Raw genomic sequence first — 24,311 nt, 5'->3', positions numbered from 1 at the left:
ACCAGTCTCAAGCAATGCAGAATCCAATTAAAGTACCCGTGACATATACGTTTCATAATATGGAAAGCCTAGACTGCTTTTAACCCACAGAACCAACTGCATGCCTGAATGAATACAGTGTGAACTGGGGTCAGGTCTCACACTGTAGTGTTGTGCTGAGCCGACGGGAGCCGCTACGACCCGTTTGCGCGGGGTGCCTAACGCCTGCGAGGCATTTCAACGGCAGCAGCGCAACCCTCCCGGCTTTAAATGAACTCGGCTGCGACGCAGTGCCATTTTTAACGGCACAGACAATGATTTACATCAACAAAGCCCCCCGCTTCAGCCTCCTCTAAATGGACGACTAAAGAAGGCCTTTAAAGACGCGTAAATTTTGCAGCCGAAAGCTGCCGCAATGTTGCGGCGCGCCGTCTGAATACCAAGTGGCCGAAATGAAGTCGTTCGTCTGAAAGTTGCCGGGGCTCCCGCCATTCCGGTGAATTCATTAGTCAGTCCCCAACTGTGCTTCCGACCTCCGCGCAATTCCTCCGGAATTTAATCAGCACTTAAATGCGTATCCTGTGTTTCAAAACAGAAGCCAGGTCTGAGAGGAATAAACAACTGCAACAACAAACACAATTTTTTTTTTTGTTTAAGAAGGACCAGACGTGTCCATATTTTGGCAAAAAATTTCTTTTTTTTCCCTGTAGGTTTTACCTCCTGTCAATGAATTACTATCATGCTATGCTTACAAAGCAGGTGATTGAACAACTACTCAATAGGGCCCTGTGCATCACACACTCATAGGTCTCAGGCCTTGCATTTGAGCAAGGGAGTGCTGGCAACCCTAGCAGAATCTAGATCATTTTAATATAACTTTGAGTTAACAAGATGTAGACTCGTTTTAAATGTATAATCTGTAATGATGCCTCTGATTTGTGATGTCACAGCATTGATACCTGGAACTAATCAAGTATTACTAACAGAACAGCTGACGCTTGACTTGAAGTGGATTTGTATTAGACATACTTTGCATACATTAAGTATGTTTGCATAGCACAGCTAAAACAATCAGTACCAGCTCACGTCCAGCCGGCAAAATAGCCTCTCGTCTCAGATGTAATGCTGAGTATTACAGTGTATCAGCGGTGATGAGGTGTCTGACTAAACTTTACATTGCCTGCATTGTTGAACCCACGGAGTTCTGAAGATGGCAGGTGCTCATGAATATTCACTATTTGTAAGGCAGTTCCTTGTCTAGATCTGATTTTAATCAGTATGGATAAGAGTGGATTTATTTATTTATTTTTTTACATTTTTGAAGCCATCAAATCATTTGGAACCAAAAGCCTCAGGCTTGCCTGCACATGAATATTCATAGTAAGGTTGTTTTGTTTGGCAATCAGTATGATGATGATGACGATGATGATGAAGGTACTGATTATGATTATTGTGATTATTAGTACTACATTTTCATTCAACAAAATACAATTTAAACAATACTAAGGCCCAATTAATACACTCAGATACATAAAACATGTATGTGTGAAATGCATGAAAGAAACGGGCTAATTCTCCATCATCTTAAGCTGGTCAGCAGTAATATCAGTCCTGGCTTGTGCAGCCCTTGGCCGCAGGTTTATTAGCCCTCCCCTTAGAGTGTTTCAAAAGCTCAGTTTCCATACAGCCGGCAGCCTAATAATTGACAAAGGAGAAGAGCAATCTATCCACAGCTGGGGAGCAGACTTTTCGGCAGTCATGCAGCCAGCTGAAAGGGCTCTGCTTTGGTACAAAAGCCAGACCCACTACCGGGTGGTTGTTTAATGAAAACGCTGTAGGGTCTTTGAAAGAGGCAGGATGTTGCATCGCTAACAGGCTCCCACACACTGGTGCCACTGGGCAATTCTGGGGTAAAAGCACAGGTGAGCATGCAAAACAGCAAAAGGAATAACAGAGCTTAAAAAATATAATACTGCTGGAAAATGTAAGCTTCGTACAAACACTGAAAATGTGATTGCATATCAAAACGGAATTATGAAACATGACAATTTATGGGTAGGAGCAAGTTCTATAAAGAGTGACAGATATTTCTGCCAATTAGCATTTATGAGACAAGGTCCCTGCCCTCTTCCTTAGCAACAAGAGCTGTATGTCCATCTCTGTTGTTCCTCCCTTGGTGTAGCAAATGCCAGGAAAATAAATTAATCAGACAATAATAGAACAGGGGTTAAACTTAATAACTGTACTGAATGTTCTCATTAAGTCATCCAGAGGTTTTGAAAAGAATGCTTTTTCATTTCAAATTCAGTTTCATTTAACAGATGCTTTTATCTAGAGCAATTTGCTGATTACAGTATGTAATGAGGCTAAATGAAAGGGTGTTACAGAGAGAAAAAATCCACATCAAAGATGAAAAACAGCATTGCTGTACTAAACAATATTACAGTGAGTAAATTGCACAAGTGTGATAGTGAAGGGGATGAAGAAGGATAAGCCAAAGCCAAATTTTCTTGCACAAAACAAGACAAAAAACAAAGCACAGCACTGCAGGATGTTGCCTATGTTCAGTATTTTTAGATGTCCTGAGAAATTTTTGTGTCTGACATTCAGGGCGTATGTTGAGCATGAATGATCTGGAATTGCATTCTGCCACCTTGGACAAAAAATGAAGTTATACTTGAATTTGACTGACACTTTCACAAATAACAATGGCAATTCGGTCATTTTTTAATACACCCTTGTAAATTCACTCCACCTGTGGTGTACACAGTCAGCCAATCAGAAAAAAAGGATGAGAAACGCTACTGAGTTTCCTGCACAAACACTTCTGCATGCTTCAGTAGCTCCAGGGCACAATGATAAGGTAGTCACTGAATGAAAACCCTGAATGTTATGAGTTGTCTATCTGGGTTGAACTCTGGGGCAGACATGATTAAGACTATTTAATGAAGACTTAAGACTATTTACGTAGCCTTGATAAGGTCAGTGCTGGACAATGGGACTGTGGCGGTTGACTCTGCCTTAAAATCCCAGTTTGGTAGGCTAGATGGGGCTCAGGCGTATCGGACTTCTCCGAGTCCAGCATTACAAGTGGAGTTGGGGGAAATGCTCTGTGCCTTAGAAGGAAGCAGTTAGCTACGGCATACTGGATTAATTTGCAAGGATAATTTATGTTATGGTTTAGTTGCTTTTCTGATACGATTACTGCTTTCTGGATTAGTTTATTAATATATTTATTCTATTTGTTTCTTTATTTTCTTTCTTGGGTATATTCTCTGAGTGGGTATGGTGTTGTTTTGGAGATAGCTTAATAGATTATTTATTTATTTATTTATTTTGTTACATATGGGAAGTAATCACAGCTGTCTCTGGATCACACTCCAATCCAGTAGGTGGCGGTAATGCACCAATGTTGGTTGCAAAAAATTGCAAAGAAGACGAAGTAGCTCCAGGGCGGCAACAGTCCGAATTTGAAAGCAATGGCGCGGATTTGCACTTCATGTTTGCAGAGCCTTCCAAAGAGCAATATTGACGATATTAACCGAATTTGCAAATAGACGTGCACGGCACCAACCAGCTGGGAGAAAGGATTCAAAAATATGCAGCGTGGTGCATAAATAACTACGAAGGTAAGCAAAGTTATGATGAACTACCCACAGAAAGCTAGCTAACATTAGCTTCTCAATGTAGCTACCGTTAACCAGAGTTGTCAGTTCAGCCTTTTGCCGTGAGACACGCGTCCAGTCCGTGTGTCACGCCCTCAGTCTACCCAAACACGTTTCACACCAAAAAGACCGCAATAAAAAAATAAGGCTATTCTCCGATTAAACAATATTGGCAGGACTAAGTGAGTTCGGTTCATAAACATAGAGAGACTGTCGATTGTCTTGTCTACTTACACAGTATCTTTGAGCCCCACTCCCGTGTTGAGAGATAGCTAGTTGAAAGTTATGCAGATAAATGGTTTTGGCTTACAAACATGCACGCCTAATTAAGAAAAGAAAATGCCCTCAAGTGTTCGTTGAAGGGTATAATTTGAAAATATAAGACATGTGGAGGACAGAAGAGGAAGCTGGTGGAGTATTTTGAGTGTTGAAAAAAGGATTTCATAACACTAATGGAAAATCAGTGAACCTGAAATACTGTATACATTTGCAAAAGCATCAATAGAATACATACTTTATAAAATATTGTTTTTCTTAAATACAAATATATAGGCTACATGCTATTCTCATGATACCATATGAATACATAGTGTAAATGTTCTTTTCTTAAAATTTTAAGACTGTTTGAAAGTTTCATTTCTTTTCTAATTCATGGGACGAACAAGATTTAACAGCCAATCTAGCATTTTCTAAATATATTGAGGAAACTAGGCTATATACTGCTGAGCTCATCCAACCAGTCAATATGCCTGCTACTTTGAGCAAAGACAAAGATGTGGTTTGTACCAGTTGTCACATTTATTCATTCTTGAATGTATTTTTTAACTGGGCAGTAATTTCCGGGAACTTTATTAGTGGCTGAATAGTTAATGTGTGTGAAAAGCAATATTTCACTCAAGTCTTGCTGTACTTGAAACAGGGAGGTCTGTGACCACAAGCAGAACATAAGATATTGCTGGCAGTCTCTGGCTCCACCAGACTAGCTTACGTTTGAAGCGTGCCCGCATTGCTTACCGTTAACAGTGAGGGATACCTCCTTCTCTCCCGCCCCCACTCGAGGGACCACGGCCCGGCAGACGTACTTCCCAGCATCCTCCTGTCTCACCGCCTTCAGTGTCAGGATGTTCTCATTACTCAGCACCTGCAGGGCACCATGGGAGAAAAGGTGTGGGTGGGGTGGGGGGGTCAGAGGTCGCGTAGAGAATGAGCTACAAAACACTGCCTTGTTGACTCAAGATGCGGCGAACCGATCCCGCAATACTTATCGCATTAAATACCCCGCCATCTATTATTAAAATCCAATTTGAGGAGGGCTCAGGGGATCCCCTTGTCTTCCAGTCCATAGCCCTGCCTGCTTTGGATCCAGTGGGCACGGCTGAGATATGAATTTTGTGCTTTGTTTGGCCGAAAAAAGAATTCTCTCATTTTTAGCAGGGCCAGTCTCCATGTGCTCATGGCTGACTAATGCGGAGGTGAAACGGCTAGCCGCGTTGGGATTAATGCAGTTCGGGTGAGAGGAGGCGGTTCACAACCCCAATTTACCCTCTTTCATTGCGCTGATTAATGCAGTTTTTCCATTTATTTTAGCATATGGATACGTACTGTAAAATGTATTATTTTCACACATTATGGCAGGGAAAAGAAAGGCAAACATAAATTCAAAAACTAATTACTTTTCTATCCAGAACACAAGGCATTCTATATCAGTGTGACTTAGAGAGATTAAATGCTAATGCTTGCTGCTATATATATATCGTGGTTTTTAAATTTGCCTTTCTCAACGCCCCTCACGCAAGCTTCCTCACAATGTCAAATTATCATATTTGCCATTCTGGTTGTAATATAAATGTACCTTTCATATTTAATACAAACACACATTACACTTTGGTATTATATTAGTACAACATCAGTTACATTCATTAATTGCTTTCATTTTTCTTTTTTCAATGCTCCGCATCACACAGCAGTCTACTAGTCCGGCTCTCACTGACATGAGTCAGTGGAAGACTCTTAATGTGCAGCTCAACAGGCAGACTTTAGGGTGCTGCATTGCCCAGAAGGGCCGCTAGCTACGTTCTTCGTGGTTACGCAGTCTACTAGCTGGATCTTCATGAAACTAATTTGGCTGCATAAAAAATGTGCATTATAAACACGACACAATATTCTTGATGATCTCCAACAAAATTGTATGTAGAATATGAAATTAATATTAGATCATATGAAATTAATATTCAATGTAGTACCCAGTCCAAGGGGTTGCAGAGGGAGGGGTGGGGCCTGTGCTGAGGGAGGGGTGGGCGTTTGCTGTGATGGGTCGGGCCTGTGGTGAGGGAGGGGTGGGGCCTGTACAGAGAGGGTGGGGCCTGTGTTGAGGGAGGAGTGGGGCCTGTGATGAAGGAGTAGTGGGGCCTGTGCAGAGGGAGGGGTGGGGCCTGTGCTGAGGAAGGGGTGGGGCCTGTGCAGAGGGAGGGGTGGGGCCTGTACAGAGAGGGGTGGGGCCTGTGCTGAGATGAGTGGTGCCTGTGCTGAGGGAATAGTGGGGCCTGTGCAGAGGGAAGGGTGGGGCCTTTGCAGAGGCAGGTTGGGTGGTGCTTGGGAATGGAGGTGAAAGGCTTCTTACCACTCCTGATCCCCGTTTCATCCACACTATAGTGAGGGAAGGGTTGCCGGTCCAGGCGCAGTTGAACACGGCATCTGAACCTAGGTCCACCTGAAGGGACTGCGGTTCTGCTGCCATCCTAGGCCCGACTGCAAAAATGGCAAACAGGTGCGGTCACGATCAGACTGTACAGCAACACTACAACTACACAAGGGGTGACCAGCCTCAAGGCCTCGTGACCGCAGCCCTCTTGCTTCCGTTCCAACATCAATGTGCGTTAGCAACAAACATAGCAACCTTTCCCAAAGACTGTCCACGTTGTGTCTTTAGCTTGGAATAACAATCTGGAATATACATTGTAAAAGTAATGGAAAAAATAAGTCGCAAGTCTTATAAAATAACTTGTGTTTCTTGTGTTTATATTCTAGGATAATATACAGTATCTCTGATAGTCTTGCTAGATACAGGTCATGCCCCAGAATGCAAGTGGATGCACTTTCTTTGGAAAGGAATGAATATGGGCTATTTGGAGGAACTTACAGTAGACGTCCACATTGCGGCTGATGTTAGTGCTTCCCAGGGGGTTGGTGACCTCACAGGACACCGGCTCGGTGAAAAAGGAGTGGTCCACGATGACCTCGTAGGTGTCTCCTGACACCTCCTTGATTACGGTGCCTCCTTTGGCCCACCTGGAGGCCAAACAGAGCAACAGCTGAAACCAGGACGAGCCCTGACCAGTCCTGAGCACATGGGTCTAAAGCACTAGGGACGGCACACTTTATTTGGCCTTCTTTCTGTTGGCTCTTGTGTAAAGATTGTCTTTGCCTATTATGGGGCTACCAGACAAAAAATTAGCCTGTTGCTAAATTGGATGCACTGTGGAGCCTGGCTATCATGAATATTTCAGTGGTATGTAAATGAATGGATGGGTTAGCAAAAGTAAATTCACCCATGCAATTAATGGGCTGCTACCTATTCTGCCCAGGTTCTGATAAGTAGTTTCTAGGTGCCAAGACATTTCAAGGTTTGCTGTTCTAACGTGAAATCAGTGCAATTACTGTCATCGGCAAAGGAGATGATGGCTGCTTGGGGGTTGTGGGGGGGGGGGGGGGGGGTGCAAAACATTAAGGCAGGTGCTTTTCTCTTTCGTCAGTAGTTCTCCTTCCCTTTGAAGTGGGAGTTATTGTAATATAAATAAATCATATGAGTGAAGGTTCTTTGCTTGCTTCAGCATGTTCTTTGGTGGCGGGTCTGACGGTGATGAGCAGCCCTGCCGCTCAGAACAGGCAGTGCCTTCCCCGTTATTTTTCCTAGAGGAACGCCGGTAACAAAAACAAATTTCAGAATGACAAATTGGTAGGGGCTCCAACTGTGGAAAGTAACACGCCCACACGTAAGGAGACTTGACGTTAATAAATTGACGCCCATAAATAATATTTTGTTTCTTCTCGAATATAATATTTTGTTCTTTTTTTTGGTGGGCTGCTGGTGGAGAGATCCCTATCAACTTTGAGAGGTCGGGTCGTCTGTGACACACGGGCATGGGATGCTCTCATTGGAATTGATGAAATTGAAATTGAGCAAATCAGTATGCTTGCCAGGTTTTCCCTGAAGCCAAGCAGTGTCCAAAAGAGCACACCTGGTGGTCCGTGGTGGTAATGCACCACGTTACCAACATTTCCTCTAATTGCATAAGTGTACAATCCTTGGTTTGCACCTGGAAAAGACTCGGTGCTCGCATATCTTTCATGACAGATGGCAAGCAATGAGAGCGCATTCAGCTCAGTGGCGTTCCACCTGCTTTTCCAAAAATAGCACTGTTAAGGCAGATGTGCATTTTCTATTGCTATCAGTGGCTGAGGCAGGTTCTCTTTCCTCCAACCGCAGCTGAATCTTTTTTTAAGAGCAGCAGTTTTGCAGAACGGCAGCAGAGTGCCAAGCCCAAGCTGCAGTCCTCAGGGACACCTTTGCATGGTGCCCGTGCCGTCTGCCCACTCAGGAAATAATCCTTGCATTATTTCCTTCCACGATTACAGCATCACGTGCCGCCTTGACGTATGAAGTTTATTTGAATTCGGAAATGCTCCTGCGGCTTAATTTAATTTCAGCGCGGCGTTTTGAGACTCGACACAAAGGGGTCGAGCGTCTCCGCTCAAGGGAAGAAGCACTCAGCTTCACAGTGGTGGCTCAGGACATCAAAGAATTACGTGGAGGGGATTTGGACGGAGGACTGTCTGCAGTTTTGTACGCTCAGTCTGGGCCGAAACTGCACTGTGTTTGGAGACCGGGCCTTTATTAATGAGCGCTTAAGCAGGGGTGTCAGGGTCCAGTCCAGTTCATTCTGTGATGCGTTTCAGCGCTTAAGTGGTTCATTCAAGTCACTGATTGGCTAAAGTCTCTGCACGCCTTGTTGCCACGGCTACAACTGGCTGCTGACCGAAAGGAAGCCACACGAAAACCGGCGGATATCTGCGGCCCTCCAGTACCGGAGGTATCCACCCCTGTACCAGACCTCCTGAAATCTGGCGTTTTTTAAAAATCTTTGATATGTTTTAAAAGCGAATGTGAAACCCTCTCTGGAAACTCTGGTGGTGTGGGCTGGCGCAGGGGAGCGTGGCCAGGCCCCTCGTTTGCTGCGTGTGATCACTTGACAGATTTCCGCGCGGCGAGAGCGAAGGATAGTCACGGAACAGCGCCTCTGCCTCTCCCCGGCTCCCCTATTGGGCATGCTTCATACGAGGAAGGAAGAGCCGAATTATCGCCCTCTTTCCCCAAACTCTCACTTCATCTTCCAGTCTGACCTCACTGGCCCTGGTGTCGACAGGTTTGTGACTGTCCTCCCCAGACGTGTGCCACATATCTTATTTGAAATTCTTTAATACTTTAGGCACCAGGACAGAAACTTTAAGAACAAAATGCACATCCCTGTGCATTTTGGGGAGCTTGTGTCCTCTGGACAGTGAAGAGTTAAGGTGATGTGTAGGAGCTTGTGTCCTCTGGGCAGTGAAGAGTTAAGGTTATGTGTAGGAGCTTGTGTCCTCTGGACAGTGAAGAGTTAAGGTGATGTGTAGTAGTCTTGTGTCCTCTGGACAGTGAAGAGTTAAGGTGATTTGTAGGAGCTTGTGTCCTCTGGGCAGTGAAGAGTTAAGGTGATGTGTAGGAGCTTGTGTCCTCTGGACAGTGAAGAGTTAAGGTGATGTGTAGGAGCTTGTGTCCTCTGGGCAGTGAAGAGTTAAGGCGATGTGTAGGAGCTTGTGTCCTCTGGACAGTGAAGAGTTAAGGTGATGTGTAGGAGGCTTGTGTCCTCTGGACAGTGAAGAGTTAAGGTGATGTGTAGGAGCTTGTGTCCTCTGGACAGTGAAGAGTTAAGGTGATGTGTAGGAGCTTGTGTCCTCTGGACAGTGAAGAGTTAAGGTGATGTGTAGGAGCTTGTGTCCTCTGGACAGTGAAGAGTTAAGGTGATGTGTAGGAGCTTGTGTCCTCTGGACAGTGAAGAGTTAAGGTGATGTGTAGGAGCTTGTGTCCTCTGGGCAGTGAAGAGTTAAGGTGATGTGTAGGAGCTTGTGTCCTCTGGACAGTGAAGAGTTAAGGTGATGTGTAGGAGCTTGTGTCCTTTGGGCAGTGAAGAGTTAAGGCGTTGTGTTGGAGCTTGGATGGCGGACATCCCATAATCGGGGCTGACGATTCCAGGTGAGCGAGGAGTGTGGCACTGGCCGGCAGGAAATTGGAGCGTTTCAGCCCGGGGGGAGTGGCTAGTTCCGATCCAAAATAATCAGAACACGGCAGCCGTTCCGAGCACCTGCATTTCCCTCCCACAAGGCCCGTTCCAAATGCCGCCAGCTCCCAGCGGCACCCCTCACAAAACCGCGTCCTGCGCGCCTTTCTCCGCGAAGCGCTCTTTGTGCAATCTGCCATCGCTAAATCAGGCACCTGTCTAATGTAGCAGAATTCATCAGCTCTGGTGTAAAGCGCCTTTTATGGGCGTCGAGCCGCGCGCCCGTTCCTGTTTCCACACATGTAGCGCGTTTCACAATGCAGCTTTCCTGATGGCTATAAACACGGGGAGGAGGAGGAGGGGGGGGGGGGGAGGGGGGGAAACAATTTGTTTCTATTAAATATGTGTAAATGGAAATGGCAATTTATGATGCTTTTCGCAAATCAGGGCGAGCAAATTGCACAGCCCCCCCGCCGCACGGCTCCCGCGCGCTGGATTGGACCCCGGAACAGACGCCCGCGTGATTGGACCCCGGAGCAGACGCCCGCGTGATTAAGTGCGGCATAATGCATTTTTCATGCGTGACCAATTCGCCGCCATTCACCTGCATAATGGCCTTAATATCGAGCAGGCGAACCTTTTCCTCGCCAGCCCCTTGATTGGGACCGTTCTGGAGCTCAGACGCACGCTCGGGGTTCAAAGACCCGGTGGCCCTCGGTAAGACCTCGCGTCCCCCCCTCCCCCCCTTTTTTTTTTTGTTGACTGAATTCATTTTCTTTAAAAATGAAGACGATGGCCTTTCCTCCCCCGTGGCATTTGGTGACTCATGCCGTGTGGTTGTTTTTTTGTGAGGCGCTTGGCCGAAGAACGAGGCAGCAGTTCGGCCGGAGAGAGAAGGGCGGAGGCGGGGGAGGACTTCTTCGCCGATGACCGTTCTGACGCACTGCCAGGGAGGCGAGGACACGACCTGAGGAGTTGGGCGTTTAGGGTGTTATATTCTTCTCATTTCAGATCAGCCCCTGAGGATGTTCATTTCTCAGGAATAGCGGACTCTAAATACAGGACCAGCGGACCTAATCTGTTTGAGATATTGATTCTGGCCCAGTGTTTTCTTTTCTTTTTGCCTGTGATCCTCAGCGGATGAATGTGAGCTCCGTTTGGCGGGGAAAGAGAGCGGGCGCGGCCGAGGAAAGAAACGGCGAAACCCGCGTGCGTGCCGCTGCGTATCTCTGCACGAGGAAACGCGAGGGAGAGAACGGCAGAAGACAACAAGCGAGCGTGCATTGCCTCCTACCTCTATCCCACCGCACGTCCTCTCACCTCTGCCCGCACCGCCTCACCTCGTCCCACGCACCGTCCCCCTCACCCTCTGTCCACCGCCGTCCCTCCTCACCTCTGTCCCACCGCACCGTCCTCCTCACCTCTGTCCCACCGCACCGTCCCTCCTCACCCTCTGTTCCACCGCACCGTCCCTCCTCACCCTCTGTTCCACCGCACCGTCCCTCCTCACCCTCTGTTCCACCGCACCGTCCCTCCTCACCCTCTGTTCCACCGCACCGTCCCTCCTCACCCTCTGTCCCACCGCACCGTCCCTCCTCACCCCACCTCCCGCCTCCTCACCCCGCGCAGAGCTCCGTTATGGCGGCGGTGGCGTAGCCACGCTCCCGCCCCGCCCCCTCCCCTCCTAACCCTGGCTTCCCGCCAGGCACGATTTCCCGCTGGGCGCTGCCCCCCGGCTCGCCCCCGGCACCCTCCCTACAGGTCCCTCAATCAGCCCCACGGACGTTTTTACAAGCAGTACAACCTTTAATCGGGAAGGCTGGCTAGTCATATCAAAAAACCTCTTCTTAGAATTAATAAAAGGCATAAATATGCATGAGCGTGGGCTTTCTGCCGCAGATCCATGCAGAGCGGTTGTGTACTTCCTCCATCCTGACCCCCCGCTTCCCTGCTTCTGACTGGTCGGTGCGATTGCTGCCTGGGGCGATCGTCACGGCACTTAAAATATTTTCAGATTAGTTTCATGTTTTCAGTGCAGGAGAGAGCAGACTCCCGAGGTCCGTAAAATGGAGTCGGCAAGTCGGTCAGCTCTCACCGGGGCCTGAGCTTCTCAGTCTTTCTCCAAAATTGCCGGTGATAGAATGGCGTCGACGTGACCCTCGTCAAGGTGGTGCAGAATAACAGCGGGAGGGTCCTGCACGGGGTGGCGATTAGCCCATCTTTTGTCTTTAAACTAATCGAGGAAGGGACCCCTGTCTGACCTGGAGCTGCATGCATGGAGAGATTGTTCCTGTTTCCCTGCGTGAGTGCACAGTGCATCTGTTCCATCCCCCCTCTGGTAAATTCATGGCCCTGCCGATTCCCTTTGACATTTTGCTTGTCACACCTGCTCTAGGTTTTGCACTGAAACTGCATGGAGGAGCACATTGAACACGCTGATCCTCTACCACATTTCTCCAAGCCCAAGAAATGCAGCACCTGCACAAGTTACTTTATTACTTTATATATGAGGAAATAAAACAATTTTTCCAACAGGACCTGGTGTTAGTTCAGGTTGTGGAGCTGTGTCTGTTACAGGCTCTACAGGCTGTTACAGGCACTACATATTGTTACAGGCTCTACAGACTGTTACAGGCTCTACAGGCTGTTACAGGCACTACATATTGTTACTGGCTCTACAGAGTGTTACAGGCACTACAGGCACCCCCCCCCCAACTTCACATGCTTTGTGTTCAGTAATCATCTGCCTCCCAGGCACCCCACCCTCATCATCATCGATCTCCACACACACACACACAGAGTTTAGTCTGTATCCTGGCTGAGTTTCTCGCTTCGTAAATTCGCAGACAGGCATCACACTTCTCAAAGATAGGAGCTGGTGGCTCAGGTAGCAGCACTTCACCATCTGTAGCTCAGATTTCAGAGCGCTGACGTGCCGTTTTAACGAGATATAGAAATAGTCTGAGCCAATCGACAGCGGCTGCCCGTACACCCCGATAAACCGCGTGAACCTTCGTGACGCGCGCGTCAGGAGAACAAACGCGCTAATGGGCGGCTGAGAAAGCCAGCGCGCTGAGTCGGGTTGGGATCAGGCGCGTGCTAATGAACTAGCTTACACGGGAAAAGGGGGATTCAAATGAACTTCAAATTACATACAGTATAAAAAAGTCCCCATTGACTGATGTTCCATTCAGATAATAAACTCCCACATTAAGTCAAACGTGGGACTTCATTATTGGGAGCATAAATCACTGTCTTGGAGTTCCTGTGATGCCGTGACACCATTAGGCTCGCTATCGCGGCGCACCTTATTGTTAAAGCTGGTAAATGCAGTCTGAACTGGTTCTTTTGTTTCTCAAGTTCCCCTGTCAGCTTGCCTCAGTGCTCACTGTAATTACATTTCTATCACATCCTGACACTCCAAAGAATGCGAGTGAGGAAAAAGCCGCTTTCCACCTCTTCCGTGTTCTTGCATTGTAGTTGAGCGCGTTGAGCAGGGCGGGGGATGGGGTCTGCGCGAAAGGCTACGGCGGGGGGAGGGACCCTCGGAGGGCGCCGTTTGCGGACGTTTGAGGCACGGGCGGTGCCCACCCCCCACCACCGCGCCACCCCCACGCCGGAGACCCCCCATTTCGGCTCAGCAGCTGCTCACGCATGCATTATAGATCTGTTGGGGCCGGAGAAACTCTGACCCCAATTCGCAGCCATCTGCTTTGTCAGTTCCACAATGTCCGTTGGTTCATTTTTCAGAAGGCGGCTCCGAGGGTTCCGGATCGCGGCCGCAATCCCGCAAAAAAAGGAGCATAATTCGCTTTTCTCAGCTGGAGCTGAAAGGCGAGCATTCGCAATGCAGGGTCATTGCTGTGTAGTTAAGCCTTTATTACAAACTCTGTTTATATGATTACCAAAATTTGAAATACTGGCCCTGGAAGACTTTCAGTCCAGCCAAGCAATTATCCACCTGACTCAGCTAATCTGGGTCCTGATTGAGCCAGTTTAAGTTCCACCTTTGCTGCCAGCTTTCAGCCAGAGCTGGGAGAACCTGCTTAGTTGCAGATGATTGATAGATGAAGACAAAGTTTGTTTTGGAACAAACTTCCAATCGACATTCGGACCGCAGAGACCGTAGCCAGTTTTAAATCTAAACTTAAAACTGTTCTTTTTAACAGTTGGGGGGGGAGTGACTCTTGTTTTAATTTATTTTTCATCTCGATTTTTGTTCTTTTTTAAAAATCTCTATCTCCTTTTTATTAAGCTTTAGCCAGATGTATGTTTCTAAATTACTCATTTTAAACCACAATAAATAGTTTTTTCTTTTACTATACTCGTATGTACACATGGGTATTTCTCTACCTGTGTGTACATGTCAATGTCTGTTAAGCACTTTGTGCTGACTCGGTCAGAAAAAGTGCAATATAAATCTGAATGACTTGACTTGACTTGACCTTAGCCTTGCACTAAGGTGATAGGCCAGGCTGTATTTTGTGGTGCAGGGTGCTTATGCTTGGGTGTCAGTGTGTGTGTGTGGGCGTGTATGTTTATTTCTGTGTGTGTGTGTGTGCCTGCTGCGTGTGTGTGTGTGTGTGCTGGTCTCACCTGTAGTGGGTGACGGGTGGGTTGGCCTTGGCGGAGCAGTGGAACTTGACCAGGTTTCCCTCTAAGATGGGCTGGGGCTCCACAGAGAGGTTAACCAGAGGCAGGTCTGTGGGGAACAGAAAAGGTCAGAGGTCAGTCTGTTACTGTTACAACCTCCGTATCACTACGCCTCTCATAGACTTACCTCACACCTCAGGATAACAGTCTGACGGCTTCATCTCTCTCACTGCTATATGGACAGTCCCTCATATTGTCCATTTTTATAACCTTTACTTTTTTTCTTTGAAAGAAAAAAGCTCCCAACAAATTAGTTGCTGGGTAATTGGTCAATCATAAATAAGTAATTACTGATTCTCACACTCAGCATTCAAATTCAATTGCAATTACAATAACAAATAACCATCAAAATATCCACTATTAGGACGCGCTCCAGATACAGTAGCAGATGCGTTAATTATGCCAGTTGAATAAACGGTGACTCCGTTTATCTTTAACGGGTCAGGCGCTGCTGCTTTCCTCTGAAGACCGTCCTCTAATCCCTACGTGGTCGTGTCGAGGAAGACAAACGAGGCTTCTTTACACTCGCCGTCCTCCTTTCAGACCGCATTCCATTAAAGCGCGAGCGAGTTGTCTCCGTTACCCCTAGCATCGGTAACACAGACGCGTTCGCCATCCGGAGCCGCGGCGGGGGGAAGGGGGGGCGGGGCTCGGTGAATGAGCGCTCCCGAGAGCCACAGAGTCGCTGGGACGCGGTGGGCGGCGGCCCCTCGGCCCCTGCATGCCGCGCCCGCTCCCCAAACATCTCCAGACGTTGGAGGGGACGTCCGACGCGCTGAATAGCCGCCCGCTTCGGCTCGTGTGCGTCCTGCACAGCGCTCCCAGCATCAAAGGAGGCTTCCTCAGGCTCTCCTCCAGTGGGACCCCTGTACCTCTTAACCTTTTCAGTTGGAGGGCAAAATTTCGGCTGACTGATCTCAATTTTCCCATTCGATAAATCTTTCAAGCCTTCCACTTGTGCAGTCTGACGCCTGTACCGCTCAGCAGCGCTCAGCAGACAGTTCTGCACGCGCTCCGTGTTTTGCGATGGGTGGGTAGGCCAACGCGGCACTGTGGTGTCAATCAGTCCGTCCACTTTAAGATAATTCAAATGGAACTCTTTGTGCTTCAGTCTGTAAGGCACTCTGCACTACAGGGAAACAATGAAGGTTATGTATGTCGCACATTAAATGGGTTTAATAAAGCGCAATTATTCCATAGAAGTTCAGAGCTGGACATTTAGTATTGTTGCTTTATGTGCAGAGCATGGGCCTGGAGGCTGTTAATTGGCTCGGCTCAGCCTGTATTTAAATGGATTGACACTTCTGTGAACTGTTTTGACAGTCCCGCCGTTTGATGAGCGATCAGCGACACCTCTCGTTGAGCATTGAGGGGAGCGGTGTTATAAATGTGGGAGTGTAATTTTACGAATGTGCGTTAGTGAGGATGTGCGCGCCCCACTTTACAAATGTGTGTTAGCGACAGTGACTGCACCCCTAGTTTACAAATGTGTGTTAGCAACAGTGACTGCACCCCTAGTTTACAAATGTGTGTTAGTGAGAGTGACTGCCCCTCTACCTTACAAATGTGTGTTATTGTGGATGTGTGCACCCCAATTTTCAAATGTGCATTTGTGAGGGTGTGTGCACCCCACTTTACAAATATGTGTTAGTGACAGTGACTGCACCCCTACTTTACAAATGTGTGTTAGTGCTGTAAATCATTTGCAATGGTTTGAAGCTGTGGTATATCACGGATGCTGGCATGGATTGGGAGAACTCAGGGTTTCTTTTGTTTTAAAAGGAGCAGCAGTGTAGCTTAATGGTTTGGGACCTGGGCTTGTTACTCAGGTTGTAGGTTGCAGGGCTGATTCTCAGGCGGGGCATTGCCATTGCACCCTTGAGCAAAGCACTTAACCTGAATTGCTTCAGGAAATATTGAGCTCTATAAATGGATTGTTTATACAAAGAAGGTAAGCTGTGTAAATTGCTCTGGATAAAAGCGTCTGCTAATTGCCTAAAATGTAATGTAAACACCCTGTAGGTTTGTCAACATTCATATTCTTCCATAGCCTCTTGTGTCTTATGGCTTTTATTAAATGTACTAATGGGGGTGGGGGTGTAGTAAAGTGGGCTTATCGGGTGAATGTGGCGCTTCTGTGATTGGCTGCAGTGCCTGCCCTTTGACCTCTAGGGCCAGGGGTGAGCTGCGGCCACCGTTGCCCTGCAGGACCGGGGTGGCGTAGCCCTGTCTTAGCGCCCCTCACCAGAAACAGGCGGCAGCCCTCGCTGTCTTTCCTGTCAGGGCATCGCATTACTTTCCGCTGTTAAGCAGCGCCATCTAAATGACATTATCTGAGAACATCAGATCTGATATGACTGCAATATGCACAGTTCAGCTGTTGGTCTGCTGGCCTGGAGGCTCTACGCCTCCACACGGCTTCCCAGCATGCCTCGCTATCTCCCACAGAACGCGCTGTGGCGGCGGTGCCTCTGCGGCGTGTGGGGGGCGAGGGGGGGGCTGTGATGGATAGAGCTGGGATTCGGGGCGGTCTGAGGAAGTTGATAACAGCTCGGGGACCCTGTGGCATTTGGAGCGGGCCCCGTCTTCACGGCGCAGGTGTCGTACCTCCGCCCCCCCTCCCACTGCCTACGCGCCGGAGGGGGGCCTCGGAGCGCCCCTGCTGTTGGGGAGGGGGCGTCCGGTGCGGGGCCAGGGGCAGTGTGCCCCACAGGCCTGCATCTGGGCCGGGCCAGCTCAGCTGCCAGGGTCCTGGGAACGCCAGTCTCTCCAGCTGCGCTCCCAAATTCATCCTGCTGCCTCTTTCCCCCGAAGCCTGTTTTTCTGGAGCACAAGACTTCCAACGAGGAGGGGGGGGGGGGGGTGATTCTGGGCCTCATCGGTACAATCCAGACACACACAAGGACAGGCACGGGGCGGATTGGAAGATATCGGTGTTACGCGGTGAGGCCGTGTCAGGGCCGCGTCCTACGATGGCCCTCAGTGAGACCTGCGGCGCCGGTGTGTGGCATCAGCGGGTGAGACCGAGCGACAGTGTGGTGGGCGGAGAGCCGGAGGGGCCGCGGTTTTTTTGGGAGGTGGAGAGGAGGGGCTTAGGCCGGTCATCGGCAGCATGAAGGTGGGCGTCCCTGCTGCTTGTCACGGCTGGTTCCGGCCGTCTGCGACACGCCGACATCGCAGAGCCGCTCGGCCCTGCTCCGGCTCGGCCCTGCTCCCGTTCCCACTGGAATTCTCCCCCGAATGCCAGTCTGTCAGGCCCCACCCTTAGTGGGGCGGTACTGGTGAACCGCCGCGACTCTGGGGTGCATTCTGCTGTCATTTACGACTCCTGAAATTAGACGTGTAATTAGGGCTGGTTCCCGATCGTAAGGGGGTGTTTCCCCTGGGGGAAGGGGGGGGCGGTGGTGGATGACAGAAGGGTGCACTCTGGGACCCTTGACAGCCGCAAAAACGGCTTTACGAGCAGTTTATCGATAAGATGCCCCCGCCCACGACCCCCCTCCGACCCAGCCAGGCAGCCATTTAACAGAAAAAGGACAAATGCCTGTCATTTTGATGTATAAATGCACGCAACCTCGACCTTGACTGAGGCTTCATTCGACAGCCCATCAATATGCAGGTTCCCTAATTCGTTGAACTCTTCTGGAGGCCACAAGAGAGCGAAGGCGAGAAGCAGCGGGCGGGGGGGGGGGGGAGCTCAGTGATGACAACGACGACGGGATAAAAAAGACAGTAGTCTGCTGACAGCGTTTGATGGGAAGTTCAAAGAGAGAGCCAGATGGCATCTTGGAGAATGGGCCAGCTTCTCCAGGCTCCGAGACGCGCCGGCGTAATTGCTTTCTTCCTTTTCTTAAAACTCAATCCCCAGCATCTCCGGGTCATTCTAAACAGATGTTCTCCGCGAGGATGAGCCGCAAGAAACAACTTCTGTTTCGGCGGAGTGACTAATACTAAATCATAGTAAATCAGGAGTAAGCCCTTCATAGCTGCATGTTTTATGTATTGCTTGGCTCGGTAGACGGCTTTGGGCTCTTATGGGGGGAATGGATGCTGTAGTTTCAGGGCTAATTTCTGATTAGCATGTACAGCAACCACTTCTGTTCATTTATATGAAATGAGGACAGATGTTTCTTGTTTCATTTTTTGTTCATTAGGCCTTTGTTTCTGTTTGTGCCTTTCAAACTCTAAAGTGTGCCCACAGAAGAGTAACTCAAAGAATGATGTTTTTATGGAAATGTACATGCACACACGCATACTCGCACACACACACACACACTTACACATGGAATGCATGCATGCACGCACACATAAACGCACACACACACACACACCCTCAGCGCAGACAATCTCATTATGCAGAACTGTCATCTCTCTCCAGTGTCTGGCTTGATTGACGGCTCTGCATTTGGGATTGAATATTTCAGTGGCGAGATGTGTGTGTGTGTGGGGGGTGTGGGGTGATCAGGACTGGGGTGACAGTTCATGACAAAGCAACGGTAAGATCAATCCAGCAAGCTGCGGAAGAGTGGCACACTACTGCTGGCTGTCCTCTTAAACTCCTTCCCAAGATCTCCAGTCAGCTATAATCTACATCGTCATTAACAACTTTGTTCACTTGTCAAGAACATATGCATACAGTATAACGCAATGTGATGTTATCGCTTTCCCCGTATTATATATCTGTCCGATTACAAGTTGATAAAATGACACTATAAAATGATATAGCACAACATTAAAGGCCATAATGGGAATGTTGGCAAGTCTATGCGAGTCAAGTACTCTCTCCTAGATATTGTATTTGTGAAGAAGCTGCATCTCTGAGATGAAAAAGCTGGATTTGGGTTAAAACACAGCACCCAAATGGGCCTGTAGCATGGCCCTATATGAGTGGAGCGAGCCACACCCACACATCCTTAAATAGACATAAAATGCTAAAATAAGAGCGTGAAAGCTTTGCCAGCTGCGGAGCCGCTTCCGTTCCCTGCGTCACGCGAGCCGATTGGCTGCTCCCACCCCGGGATGTCGGCTCCGTTAGGTGCGGGTTCTTAAACCTGTACGGAATGTTGTGACCCGCACCTTTGGGCCTGTCGGTCCAGTCCTGACTGTGCAGGGACAATGCCATCAGACTCCGGCTAGCCCCGCTGCACTTGTGTGCCCATGGCATCGTGTACGGGGTAAAAGTGGGTTAGGACAGTCAGCGCACACATGCATGCAGACACTCCCCCCCCGCTCCCCCCGTTCCCCCCCGCTCCCCCGATAACACACCCCCCGGCGTGCACATCTGCATTTCCCCAATAATTATTCTCAACAAATGGCATTATTTTCATCCCCGGCTTATTTTCAATTCATTTATTCAAGCGACCACCCTCTGCCATTCTACAAGGGACCACAGTGCACTGGATGGGTGTGTGGGTGTGTGCGCGTGTGTTTGTGCGTGGGCGGGGGGGGGGATGGGGGCGATGGAATGGAATGGCGGAAAGGGGGATGGCATGGGGGGGGCGGGGTACTGCATTAAATTAGCATGGCTGCGAGGTGTCCAGGGTTCGAGCAGCTGAGATTTCTTTTGTGTTTTTTTTGCCCTCAGAGAGCTGTGGTCGCGTCGCGCTCCCAGGAAACAATAAGGCAATCAGCCCAAAATCAGGAGCGTCAGAGAGGGAAAGCACCTCGGGGTAACTGTGCCATATAAATACACATACAGACTTCTAAAACAGGCAATCTGCAGTCTGAGGGCTGCTCTGTCTTATGGCGCTGATTTGCTCTTATTCAGATGCTAATTCCCCTGACCTTTGGTCATATTTCCTTTGTTGGTGTGCTTGTGCGGTGAGTGTTTAGCAGGGAAGTAATGCAGCCTGTCAGGGACCGTTAGCGTTTCCGTGCTGAACGAGGAAAGCTCGAGCCGTCCTTATGCTTCAATTAATTTTACGCTCTTAAGCTGAAAAATAGCGAATCGGTAATGTTTAGATCACTCTAATTTAGCAGCCCTTTAAAGTATGGGAAGGAAATCGTGTTAGGCTGGAATGTGCGTTGCAGTAGGAGTGTTTTCAGTCTAAGGGCCTTTAATTAATTTTGTTGGTGCCGACATTATCACACTGAATAAACCTGTCATTCAGTGAACTTTGAAAGGACAGACAATCCATCAGACACCTGCCCAGCCAACCAGGGGAAAAAACAGCAGGCGACTCAGATACGCACTGTCAATAAGGATTAACACGCATACACTCGCACACATGCATACACACACCTGCATGCACAAACACACACACACACACACACTCGCATGCATGCATACACAAACACACACACTCGCACGCATGCATACACACACACTCACACCTACAGTCACACATACTCACACACTCGCATGCATACGCATACACACACTCATGCACACACACACACATACGCACAAACGCGCACGCATTCAGGTATGTATACTACCTCACTCCAATGAATGGAGCACGCACACAGATGCATAACTTATACAAATGTGTACAGTCTCATTCATTCACATTATCAAATGCGAACACTATTACTCACCAACAATAACACAAAAGCACAAACCACACACAACCTGCAGGCACAAACGCATGCACACACGCGCACACACACCCTGGCGAGTGTTATATCGCCCCGGCGGTAGATCAGTGTCGGACGGAAAGGGAGCGAGGCTCTCGCTCTGCTCTCTGTCCGCTGTCTGTCACATTCAGCTGAGTAAATAATGGGGAGCGGCAGCCAACGCCCTGCAGGTACCATCCTGCGCTCACCGCCAGGGCTGAACTACAACTTTGGGCTTAACCTCCAAACCGCCACCGCTACGGCAGCTTTGGGCTTAACCTCCAAACCTCCAACACTACGGCAGCTTTGGGCTTAACCTCCAAACCGCCACCGATGCGGCAGCTTTGGGCTTAACCTCCAAACCGCCACCGCTACGGCAGCTTTGGGCTTAACCTCCAAACCGCCACCGCTACGGCAGCTTTGGGCTTAACCTCCAAACCGCCACCGCTACGGCAGCTTTGGGCTTAACCTCCAAACCGCCACCGCTACGGCAGCTTTGGGCTTAACCTCCAAACCGCCACCGCTACGGCAGCTTTGGGCTTAACCTCCAAACCTCCACCGCTACGGCAGCTTTGGGCTTAACCTCCAAACCTCCAACGCTACGGCAGCTTTGGGCTTAACCTCCAAACCGCCAACGCTACGGCAGCTTTGGGCTTAACCTCCAAACCTCAAACGCTACGGCAGCTTTGGGCTTAACCTCCAAACCGCCACCGCTACAGCAGCTTTGGGCTTAACCTCCAAACCTCCACCGCTACGGCAGCTTTGGGCTTAACCTCCAAACCTCCAACGCTACGGCAGCTTTGGGCTTAACCTCCAAACCGCCACCGCTACGGCAGCTTTGGGCTTAACCTCCAAACCTCCAACGCTACGGCAGCTTTGGGCTTAACCTCCAAACCGCCACCGATGCGGCAGCTTTGGGCTTAACCTCCAAACCGCCACCGCTACGGCAGCTTGGGCTTAACCTCCAAACCGCCACCGCTACGGCAGCTTTGGGCTTAACCTCCAAACCGCACGCTACGGCAGCTTTGGGCTTACTTCCAACGCCACGCTACGGCAGCTTGGCTTAACTCAAACTCCAACGCTTGGCAGCTTTGGGCTTAACCTCAAACGTCCAACGCACGGCAGCTTTGGCTTAACCTCCAAACCTCCACCGCTCGCAGTTGGGCTAACCTCCAAACCGCCAACCTACGGCAGCTTTGGGCTTAACCTCCAAACCTCCAACGCTACGGCAGCTTTGGGCTTAACCTCAAACCTCAAAGCTACGGCAGTGGTTAACTCAAACTCAACGCTACGGCAGCTTTGGGCTTAACCTCCAAACCGCCAACGCTACGGCAGCTTTGGGCTTAACCTCCAAACCTCCAACGCTACGGCAGCTTTGGGCTTAACCTCCAAACCGCCACCGATGCGGCAGCTTTGGGCTTAACCTCCAAACCGCCACCGCTACGGCAGCTTTGGGCTTAACCTCCAAACCGCCACCGCTACGGCAGCTTTGGGCTTAACCTCCAAACCGCCACCGCTGCGGCAGCTTTGGGCTTAACCTCCAAACCGCCACCGCTACGGCAGCTTTGGGCTTAACCTCCAAACCGCCACGCTACGGCAGCTTTGGGCTTAACCTCCAAACCCCACGCTACGGCAGCTTTGGGCTTAACCTCCAAACCTCCAACGCTGAGCGTTGGGCTTAACCTCCAAACCGCCACGCTACGGCAGCTTTGGGCTTAACCTCCAAACCCAACGCTACGGCAGCTTTGGGCTTAACCTCCAAACCTCAAACGCTACGGCAGCTTTGGGCTTAACCTCCAAACCGCCACGCTACGGCAGCTTTGGGCTTAACCTCCAAACCTCAAACGCTACGGCAGCTTTGGGCTTAACCTCCAAACGCCACCGCTACGGCAGCTTTGGGCTTAACCTCCAAACCCCACCGCTACGGCAGCTTTGGGCTTAACCTCCAAACCTCCAACGCTACGGCAGCTTTGGGCTTAACCTCCAAACCGCCAACGCTACGGCAGCTTTGGGCTTAACCTCCAAACCGCCACCGCTACGGCAGCTTTGGGCTTAACCTCCAAACCGCCACCGATGCGGCAGCTTTGGGCTTAACCTCCAAACCGCCACCGCTACAGCAGCTTTGGGCTTAACCTCCAAACCTCCAATGCTACGGCAGCTTTGGGCTTAACCTCCAAACCTCCACCGATGCGGCAGCTTTGGGCTTAACCTCCAAACCGCCACCGCTGCGGCAGCTTTGGGCTTGCGAGGAATGGCGGCGCTACGGCTAATGGGCGCAGCGCCTGTTATTTGAGCCGTATTGTAATGAGGTCTGGGTGCGCTCACCTGACGCGGCAGGCATGTTATCCTTTCAGCAGGCCCTCAGCGGGAGGGGCAGTTTAATGGGGCTCCTGAGGGGGGATTCGGTGGGGAGAGCGTTTACTTTGTTTCCCCTGGAACAAAGGGGATTGCACATGGGGCTCAGAAAGGCTTGTCCGAGCCGTGCCTGCGCTAGTGTACCTGCCACTGCACCAGGGGAGGGAAAGAGGGGGAGAGAGAGAGAGAGAGGGAGAGAGGGAGGGAGGGAGAGGGAGAGAGAGGGAGGGAGGGAGTGGGAGAGACTGAGGGACGGGGAAGAGAGGCGGAGAGAGGGGCAGCGAGAGGGAGGGAGAGGCAGAGAGAGAGGGAGGGAGAGGAGATAGGGAGAGAAAGAGAGAGCGGGAAGGGAGAGAGGGAGAGAGACTGAGACAGAGATCGAGAGGGAGAAGGAGAGAATGGGTACATAGAATAAGGTTGGGGAGAAAGAAAGATTAAAAGATGGTTTAGTTAGAGGGAAAAGAAGTTAAAAGGGAAAAGGAGAGATAAAAGGGCAGAAGGTAAAGGGTAGAGAAAGAAGGAGAAAAGGGTGCAGAAAGAGAAAAGAGGAAATGTGGCAAAGAGGATTCTTTCCTCAGCAAGTATGAGGGTTCTTTTGTTCCCTTTCCCTCAGTAAAGAGCACCTGGCATGGTTAATGGCACGAGCTGGGGTGGGGGGGGCTCAGAATTTCACATGGGGGGGCAGCAAGCGCTGAGAAGGGTGCGGTGAGAATGGCCGCTACTCGGTCCCCCCCCCCCACAGCTGTCTCTCATTAATATTAAATCTGCAGTGCCCCAAGGCAGGGGGAGC

General features: G+C 49.6%; 1 protein-coding gene and 1 long non-coding RNA gene across 6 annotated transcripts in view; one reads left to right on the top strand and one right to left on the bottom strand.

Annotated features, from left to right (window-relative positions):
• Positions 1-24,311, bottom strand: part of kirrel3b (kirre like nephrin family adhesion molecule 3b) — a 186,231-nt gene that overhangs the window by 14,168 nt on the left and 147,752 nt on the right. For both annotated transcript variants that reach the window (XM_064302101.1, XM_064302102.1), the window contains exons 6-9: positions 14,555-14,660; positions 6,784-6,932; positions 6,265-6,392; positions 4,659-4,785 (exon numbers count right to left, since the gene is read on the bottom strand). In XM_064302101.1, coding sequence (XP_064158171.1) covers positions 4,659-4,785; positions 6,265-6,392; positions 6,784-6,932; positions 14,555-14,660 — 510 coding nt within the window. The remainder of the gene's footprint in view (positions 1-4,658; positions 4,786-6,264; positions 6,393-6,783; positions 6,933-14,554; positions 14,661-24,311) is intronic.
• The window catches only part of LOC135235996 (uncharacterized), a 145,688-nt gene continuing 124,775 nt past the window's right edge, over positions 3,399-24,311 (top strand). For all 4 annotated transcript variants that reach the window (XR_010324479.1, XR_010324478.1, XR_010324480.1 and 1 more), the window contains exon 1: positions 3,399-3,608. This is a non-coding gene — a long non-coding RNA (uncharacterized LOC135235996). The remainder of the gene's footprint in view (positions 3,609-24,311) is intronic.

This window comes from Anguilla rostrata, chromosome 12, assembly GCF_018555375.3.
Source record: "Anguilla rostrata isolate EN2019 chromosome 12, ASM1855537v3, whole genome shotgun sequence".
NCBI lineage: Eukaryota > Metazoa > Chordata > Actinopteri > Anguilliformes > Anguillidae > Anguilla > Anguilla rostrata.
This window is presented reverse-complemented; position numbering and strand designations above follow the sequence as displayed.